Raw genomic sequence first — 9571 nt, 5'->3', positions numbered from 1 at the left:
TTACTCGCTCCTTAGCGGCGTGCACTCACGCACCCAGTGGCAGTTGGTCTCCCTAGCATCACCCACCCTTTTCTCAACCCAAAACCAAAAAAAAATAAAAAAATAAAAAAATTATGTTTACCCACTCCGCCATCCATCCATGATCTATCCACCCATGATCTATCCAGCTTTCTTTTTCATTCGTACCCCTTCACAATATTTAACGTTGATCTCTCAATCTTTTCAAGATTCTTTATAATTAAATCGATGTTGCTCTTGTCTTTGTTGGGTTGTTTGCGTTGTTGCTGTTTGATTGGTTGGTACATTCGCATCGATAATTGGTTAATACCAGGTAACTGAAAAGAGGGACAATTCAGCAGAGCTCAGGCCTCACTGACCCCATTGTTTCAGAGTACTAAATTGGCCCTACTTCTTCAAGCTCAGTAATAACTTGGTTCATCTTTCTATTCTAGGAGGGGTAATTTGGTGAGGGTAATTTTGCAGGCATGGGACACGTGTCAGAGCATTGTGTGTAGGGAGCACGCATATTGGATTTTTTTTTTGGACGAACGAATATGGGACTTTGGCTGCATTTGTTTGCAAATTGTCACAAATTTTGAGGCATCATTGGCGTTGGGTTGGGGAGAGGTTGGCATCTTACATGTAACATGTTGCTTGCAAGAGGCTGCGTTTGCATGATTGAATTCAAATGGGAAAATGATTTTTTTGTTAGGGTTCTGTGGGAAATGATGGGAATTTATAATAATAGCATCAAGATTTGGACCTTACTATTTACCCACTAGGGCAGTTCAAGATTGATGTGTGTGTGTGTTTTTTTTTTTGTGGCTCAATTTGGATTGAGATCAATGTATGAGTTGTCACTCACAACCCTTATTGTTGATGATCGACTTTGTTGGGGCCTATGACTTTGGAGTTTGGATAAGCTTCCTTCATCTGATTGTTTCTTTGTTGAATTTTTGTTTTTGAGTCGATATGTTATATCTTCTTATACCAATCAAACCAAATGTGATATCTTTTCACATATACAATTCCCAAATTGATTGATGAATTACTGTGGGTCCTTGCTTGAATTACAAATCTTCTGTCTTTGACTCTTGATCCCAATTTCGTTCAACTTTGCTGATCAACAAAAACACTTTTTAAACATCTAGAACTATAAAGTAAAGAATGTTACTTTCAAGCACAGATGAGTGAATTCTGATTATTCGTATATTGTAAGTCTCATATACATCAATAACTAGAATTAACTCGTATGTGTGTAACTGAATTTAGCACTATCTCCGAATCAACCGCGTGCTTAAGATATTGTCTCCACCACTATCTAAGGATGGCTTAGCTTAGGGATTTTATTTTACTGACTCGAGTCAAGGACAATAGAGACCACATGGGAAGTGACTTATTTGAACCCACATTGATCATTGATGACGACAAATCCAAGACCTCAAACGACAAAAGCCGACCGTTTTCGTACCGACCGGGCATGCCATGGTACCAACGTCACAGGGCCCAAACCAAACCAAAACCTAACCCAACCCCTTCTCCGCTCTCTTCTCTCCTCTCTCTTCTGTTCTGTATAAGAGAGAATGAGATATTTAATCATGGCATTTCAATCAAATTGGGTTCACATTTTTTGTAGGAGAGAGAGAGAAGGGACCACTCCCCCATTCTATTCTGTATTCTCTTCCCAGTCTTCCTCTTGATATGATATGAAGGGCATCAAAGTGGGTCCCAAAATTTAATACCATCTTCAAACATGAATTCATATTAGCATGGTAGGCCACAAAATTACAAGAATGTGGCATGTTTGGTAGAATCCAAAGCCATGGATCAACAAGCTTTTTTCCCTCAATGTTTTCTCGTTACCAGTACCAGTAAATATTGTACATCACATCTTTTGTATTTATGGCAAATATTCTCCCTGTTTGGGAAATTTTTGAAATTGGCCACAATTATTTTGAACAAGTCTGAATTTTTTGAACTTTTTCTTTTTCTTGAAAACAGAACCACAACCATATGCACGCCATAAACACACAAATTCATACAGGTGATAATGTGCATTGTACGCATGTCTCTATTCTTATCCATTTTAAGTTGAACTTCTTTTTCTATGTTTTTTAATTTCTAGTTCATAAGAAGCTAGGCAGTCAATAATGTTCACATGCCTTTAGTTTTAGCCAATGAAAATTGAAATTATAAACTGACAAGACTGGAACCTAAGAAGCCAATTAAATTAAATCCTCAAAGGCATTATAGGAAAATTTTGTATAACTCCTCTACCAAAAGAATGATGCTTGAATTGAACCCATATACAGAGATTGAATTAGAAAGCTCCAGACAATAAACTAATCACAAAAGCAAAGAATGCAACTTGTACAGTTATAATCTCTCTTTAGATTTTCACTTTATTCTTTTTTTTTCCTTTTGTTTGAAGAATGAACAATGTTACGCATCACATAAAGAACCTGTCCACACAAATCATTTCTATTATGGATCTCAATTTACAACATTTACATGAGAATTAGAAGGGGAGGTACCAGGCATTTGCCCCAGCAGCAGCACCGTGACGAACCAAAGATTAAGTCAGTAGCATCTCCATCGTTGAAAAGAAACAACTTCAATTCTGAACTTCATCAATTAAATTCCACACCAGCATTTGGCTGAGCTTTGGCCAATCTTTTTTTAACCTTTTGAAAAATAAGAAAAGGTCTGATTACTTCGCTAGAATTCGAGCACCGTAAGGTACATCATCCTGCAACAAAGAGTATGGAAATGTCAAGAGATAGCCATTCCACTTTTCCAACATAGAATCATATGTCACATGCTATTCCCATCCGGTTCCATTGATACCATGCCCAAACTTATTTTTCATAAAAATCCAAAAGCACGTACAAAGCAGGATCATTGCGAAAGTGTTAGATAGCAGGCATGAGAAGCCAATATGGTATCAATGAAATCCAGTAAAATATTAATTGATTATTGCGAAAGTGTTAGATAGCAGGCATGAGAAGCCAATATGGTATCAATGAAATCCAGTAAAATATTAATTGATTACGCCACATTTGAAAATGCTAGAAAACACAATAAACAAGTATAGCAGGGATCAGCGCTCAAGCAGCATTCATTTTTTATGTAAATATCCATAATTAAGGAAATTCAATATAAAAGTGAACAAGTGGTACATGTTTATGGTCCTACCTTCCTCTGAGAAGGCAAATATACCACCAAGCATTTCATCACTGTCACCATCTTCCTCGCATTTCCCCCTATCACGGGGGCTGCTGCTATCCACATCAGTTACAACTTCAGTTGATTCACGAAAGTTGCTCAGAGGCGATGCTTTACAATAGCCCTCGTGGAAAAACTGCTCAAAATCCAGCGATTCTTGTACTGGTCCCTCATCGAGGATGTTCATACTCAGATCAGAACGGTTAGAACTTATATTGGAACCTTCACTGGCCCCACCACTATTCACCGACTGAACCTCTTTTGCAAAAGTTCTATCGGCTGAAAGGGAGCTGGTCGTTAAAGTAGATAGACTATTTGAATAATTACTATTCTCAACAAGAGAAACACCTGAGATAGGTTGTTTTGAAGATATTAACATAATATTTTTGTTTGTGGAGCTTTGGTTCAGTAGAGGTGAGTCAGGTGACACCAAAAAAGATCTCCCTCGTTAATAACTGTGCCTCCACTCCCAGGTTGGTGAATGGATGGATAAGAATCACCTAACAATTCATTAAAAAACAAAAGTGGCATTAGAAAGTCCTCTTCTACCGATAAAACAATGATATTACATCATAAACACTTATCTTACCAACATCTGGGTTTTCAGCTGAGCCAGTAGGTGCCACCTTGTCATCAGAAATACCACCCTTTTCCTGAAAGTTTTCTTTAGCTTCATGAGAATCAGAAGATGAACTTGAGTATCCTCCAACTGCACGCCTGCATAAAGCACCCAAAGAAACTAATTAGTGGTTAATATATTCAAAAGTTATTTTAGTTATACTATTGAGTTAATAATTTGGAAACACCATGCTCACGGAACATACAAGCCTCACGAGACATGTAAGTTTAGACAATTTAAAGAACACAATAAAGGCCGTGTTAAAAAATATGAACATTCCATTTTTCTTTATCTTCCATATAAATTAGGGCCGTAAAAATATAGCTTCCCAGAAAAAGTCATCAAACCATACAGAACCACCATCATCAGAAAAAAGTCATCATAAGTACAGATTTTCAGGGAAGTAATAACCCTCTACAAGCAAGAAAAAGAAATACAAGATGGATCCATACGAAATGCTACAGAACAAATAAAGGCACAAATTCATTTCCATGTTAACATAAGTAATTAGGTAGTTACCAGAGAGGTAGAATAAGATAATAATAGCAAGGATACCACAACTTGATGAATACAACAGCTAAATTACCTGCCACTCCATTCAGACTGAAATCTATGAAAAGGATGAACAACAGGTAGCAAATCCTTCCGCCTAATTTCCACCTCGTGAACAGGAACCTTCTCTATTTCCATCTCTCCTCCAGTAAGATCCTTAGTGAAATTTAGCTCACTAGCCCCCAACGGATTCATTGTATAGAAATATATCTAACAGATAAATGAAAGGATCACAAAAATATTTAATAATGCTGACAATCAAAGGGATCTCACTGTCAAAATATAAAAGGTACCTTAGACTTTTGCCAGATTGGAATCCTTCCAGAATTGATCTGAACCTCAGCATTGGAGAGATACAAGTGAGATCGCTCAAGGGGTTTTACCAACTCCTTATCCCCAATATCATTGTCATCACATTCAGAACTATCCATGACTGTCTCCACATATTCTTGTTTCCCAAGCATAATCCCGGAAATGCATTCCTCTCTTTCAGGCCAATCATTTCTTCGGCAAACATCCCACCATTGAAGAGGCTCAACTCTCACTCGCAAATCTTCATCCTGTATCTGCACTGAAGAACCTGGCCCTGTTCTTGAAGCAGCTTCACCTGGCTCTCCCCCCACTGATGGAAGTAGTTTATATTGAATTGCATAACCAGAAGGAGTGTAAACCAATAGGTGCTCCAAAGCAGTGACCTTCGCGTGAGAAGATTGCAGATCATGAGGTAAAGAACTATGGAATACAGTGGCAACAGCCCCAGACGGAATGGAAGCCTTTCCTGCTGCAGAAGATGCAGCATTACTAACTGTGTTGAGCCACCCGGAGTTATTATTCTTTATTCTGCTAACCACAGAAAGGGTAACTGCCGGTGGTGGAGAAAAAGGTTGCTGATTTGTCATGAAATAAGGAGTAGACCACCATGGTGCAGATGGAACTGGTGAAAGAGTAGGCCCATTAACATGAGAGTTCTGAATTTGAAGAATTGCGTCACCACCAAAGGGGGACAAAGCAAAAATATGGCAAGTCCCCCTGGATGAAACAATTGCAATCCATTGACTATATTGACTAAAACAGATGTCTTGGATAACCTGTATAATAAGCACAAGGAAAAAGAAAGCCCAGATCAACATATGAACATAATAGAAAGAGCATAAGAGAACGCATTTAAAGGCCAGAACGTACAGCAGATGTCATGCCACGATGTAGCTTGTAAAGGTGCACATGAGAAGAAGTCCAGTCATAGCTTTGAGTGCCTGATCCATTATGCGAGCAGGATGGCATTATTCGAAAAATGTTGATATTGTTTCCATGTATTGAGGCGGTAACAAGAAGAGTCCCACTTGGGTCAAAACATAGAGCAGAAATGGGACTAGTATGTGCCCTAAATTGTGATACAACAGCTCTGGAAAGAAAGTCTTTTAAAACAACCTGCAAAGACCATTTTGAGTAAGTAAATATGCTTCAATCAGATTTGCTGAACGTAATAACGTAAAACATTGTGACATTATAAAAACCAACCACATCCCGCTGCTATTTAGTATCGGGTTTTTCTAAACTATTGAGCAATAGTAAAAAATAATAGTAGTAGTAGTAATAATAATAATAATAATAATAATAATAATAATAATAACTATTGAGCAATAGTAAGTACGCCAGTAGATTCTTAAGCTCACCTCAAACAGATTGTCTCAAGGAAATGGAATTTATAACTCAAAATATAAATAATAAATCCTTTCTTTTTTATAAGTACGCTATGAAACAATGATGATTCCAGTGTAAGATTAAAATATAATTTTCAGCTAGAAAGAAAACTTACCATTCCAGCAATATCTGTTTCTGTTGAATGTGATGCAACCCTCCCAACTTTCCAGCTAGAATTTGATGACACAGGAGAGCTGGAACCATCGGGTATAAACTCTTGATAGTACTTGGACAAGGTTTTGTAACCCATGTCTCCCAGATTCAGTAAACCGGTTGCTAACTGTTTACTAGATTCCATTGCATATCGAGCCATCAGACTCCCACTGCTTGGTGAAGTTGATGGACTAACACCTGGAGGAGTAAGACTTTGCGGACTGAGGCGGCCTGTGTTTGACAGCAGAGGGTTGTTGGAAGCATAAGCCAACCACCTGGGACCAACAGCCATGGGACCATATCCAATATTGACCCCAACCAGTCCTTGAACTCCCAACTGGGGGACAGGATAAGTAAGGACACTGAATTTGTTCTCAAGAGTGACAGCATCAAAGCAGTATATCTGCCAACAAACAGTTGGAAAACAAAAAGAACTTAACCCAGGTTCGAATACTTTTCATTACCTATTTAGTCATACGAATTACATAACATTCATATTTAAATGATGTAGCTTCTGCGTGAATGTCTGAAACCAGTAACCTACAACCATCCAATCTGGTTCTTCTGGTTTATTAAGGGAACATGGTGAACTTTCCACACACACACACACACACCCAAAAAAAATCTATAAGATGATACAGTTTCAGCCTCTACAGTTTGGCTGGAAGGAGGAGAGAAAAAAAGTAAAGCAATGCATTCCCAAAAGCATATAATATTAATGAATACTTGGGATAAGTTAATGCTTACTTGTGACGCAAGACCCACAGCTACTATTTGAGGACTGCATCTAACCATATACACAGTTGAACGGAATCTCAGAACATGAACATAATTGCAAGACTTTAGCGAATAAAACCGAACAGCTGTAGGAGACAAAGGAGAGTTTCCTGTTTGAGGCTCAGTATGACCATTGACCAACCCCTCTCTCCCTGTTTGCGTCATACCTGAGCTCTTTGATTCATCACAAGCAACAACCATGAGTAAAGGATGTGAAGATCTGAATCCTTCCTGACCCTCACACTTTGCAGGCAGGGGTTGCATCTGTAAGAATGTAACTGGATCATCACGCCTTGATGCAAGTTCATTGACATTAGAGGCATCTTCAACATCCAGGACTTGAAAGCCATTGGAATAACCGAGTAGTAGAACATGTTTGAAGGAAGATGGACCAAGCTCTACTCTGTCAAAGCAAGCCCACAGCACCTGTTTGCCACAACAAATTAAACTACACTGAGACATCGAATCTAATAACTGATTGTACACAAAGAAGTTACTCAAACCCATTAAATCAATTGCATTTCATGTACGTTCTAGTTGGTTCTATATCATAAGGCAAACAAAGCATTTGACTGTAGAAAATGTTGAAAGTGTACACAGTGCCTCTTACAACTTCCAGTGTTTTTAAAGCAATGACACGCTAATTCTGTGCCTCACCATTTTACAACCATCCACAGCTCACATTTACTCATACATCTCACAGTTTAAACATATACCATCATCGTACAGAAAATTCCAGGTTTCCAAAAGCATGTTTTTGTTATATTTTGACTTCTATCATAGTTGAATGCTCAATTTGGACACAATATACTCCAGGATTTTCTTACATGTATATGCTAGGTTTGAAATGGTAATGGTCTACTGGACATTAATTGGATGATTGTATGAAAAACATCAAAACCTCATGGACAGGGTACATAATAATGTTCCACAATATCCATATCCTTCAGACAGCATAAGATTATCAATTTGATCACCATCAATAAATAATAATGGCTGCCATCATCCAAAAATGATATTACCATTCAACATTCTTAAATTTCCCCGGGCCATATCTATATCCAATATGATCCAATATCAACATTCTCAGATTATCAATTTGATCACCATCAATATATGTCTGATCATAAATTGGCTGTATTTCAACTTCTTTATTAATTAATTAATCAGGACTTCATTTATTCCCATCCTCAAAATACTAACCACTCTAAAACATCAGTTCTGACAAGCACAACAATTAAGTTGTAGTGTCCACTTTCGAAAACACTCAATTTCACATGAAGCACAACAGCCAAGCTCTTCATTCATTGTCCACCGTCGTTATCCGACCAACCAAACATATTTAAACTGAAGAAAATTCAATTTCAAGAGCCAACCATTCACTCCAAATGAAAATTCAAAATCCCTTCACATTTTAATTGTTGTCCTTCAATTTTCTCAACAATCGAGCACAAAGCTTGAGCTCTTCATTTCACTCTCTGCCAAATTAAATCACATACTAAAAAAGAACACAAAAAAAAAAAAAAAAACTCAAAACTCCCTCACTTCCTAATTGTCTTTCCCTCAAATTTGCCTCAGCAACTAAACACAAATAACTAAGTAAAAATTAAAATTTCGTTTTCATTTCCTTTATCCTTCAATTTTACCTGTTACCAAACAAAAAAAACAACACAATTTCCCGAAATCAATTGCTAAACCTGTTCTCCAATTCCACAAACTTCCTAATCAAGGAACATGCAAATAAACAAATTTTAAAATTTTAAAAACGAAATTAAACCTGGTCGCGGCAATCGTGAGGGTCAGTGGAAATGGAGGCGGCGACGGAGGCGCCGGCTGACCGGACTCCGGAAGAGGCGGTTTTAATGCAAGACGAAATGAATTTCAGAGAATTAGGAAGGAAGCCATTAGTATTGCTATGATGGTGATGATTAGTCTGAACAAGCTTGCTATTATTGTTGTTCTGGTTCTTCTTCATAATCAGGCAATAAGAGCCTGGGGAATGCAACCGGCCACCGGAGAGTTACCGCGAGTGGGAGGAGTGGACCCCACCGCCGACGACGGTCGCCGACTTAAGGCGATCAGCAATAGCATAAGATAGTTGGGTGAGGACGAGGGGGATTGGAACGGCGTCGTTTTTTACGGAGGGAGGGAAGGTGGTGGTGGTGGTGGTGGTTGAGTTTTGACCTTGGAAGGCTTTGAAATGGAGACGGTTCGTTTCGGTTTGTAATGTGGGTTTCTGTCTCTCTCTCTCTCTATCTGGCTTTTTAGTTTTGTTTTTGCTTTAGACTCCCTCTTTCTCTCTCTCTGTGCTTGCCTGGTGTTAATTGCACTGTAAGCTAATTTGGGGAAATGTCGAATGTATCCCAGTAGGATTTGGATAATCTCGGTGGTTCCCTATGGAATTTACAGACAATTAAAATGAAAACGAAAATGGTTGCAAATTTACGATTTTGCCCTCACGCGTATTTCTATTTGAAACAAAACTCTCTAAACGTAAGTTTAAGCTAGTTGGTTAGAGTAGTGAGATATCTTTACACTAAAGTT

General features: G+C 38.2%; 1 protein-coding gene across 1 annotated transcript; it reads right to left on the bottom strand.

Annotated features, from left to right (window-relative positions):
* Nucleotides 2292-9421, bottom strand: LOC18772296 (autophagy-related protein 18h). Its single transcript, XM_020566190.1, has 9 exons — nucleotides 8805-9421; nucleotides 6998-7453; nucleotides 6213-6653; nucleotides 5579-5824; nucleotides 4690-5484; nucleotides 4431-4606; nucleotides 3815-3942; nucleotides 3196-3725; nucleotides 2292-2749 (listed from the first exon to the last, which is right to left on the bottom strand). The coding sequence occupies exons 1-8, from the start codon at nucleotides 9000-9002 to the stop codon at nucleotides 3631-3633; spliced, it is 2535 nt and encodes an 844-aa protein (XP_020421779.1). The 5' UTR covers nucleotides 9003-9421; the 3' UTR covers nucleotides 2292-2749; nucleotides 3196-3630.

Source organism: Prunus persica, chromosome G6 (assembly GCF_000346465.2).
Source record: "Prunus persica cultivar Lovell chromosome G6, Prunus_persica_NCBIv2, whole genome shotgun sequence".
In the NCBI taxonomy this organism is placed as follows: domain Eukaryota; kingdom Viridiplantae; phylum Streptophyta; class Magnoliopsida; order Rosales; family Rosaceae; genus Prunus; species Prunus persica.
This window is presented reverse-complemented; position numbering and strand designations above follow the sequence as displayed.

Coding starts and splice junctions, on each gene's coding strand:
- LOC18772296 (XM_020566190.1), bottom strand. CDS start 9,002: ATGAAGAAGAACCAGAACAACAATAATAGCAAGCTTGTTCAGACTAAT. Junction 5,485..5,578: donor ATCGTGGCATGACATCTGCT/GTACGTTCTGGC, acceptor CTTATTATACAG/GTTATCCAAGACATCTGTTT. Junction 3,943..4,430: donor CAGTCTGAATGGAGTGGCAG/GTAATTTAGCTG, acceptor TGCTTTATGCAG/GCGTGCAGTTGGAGGATACT.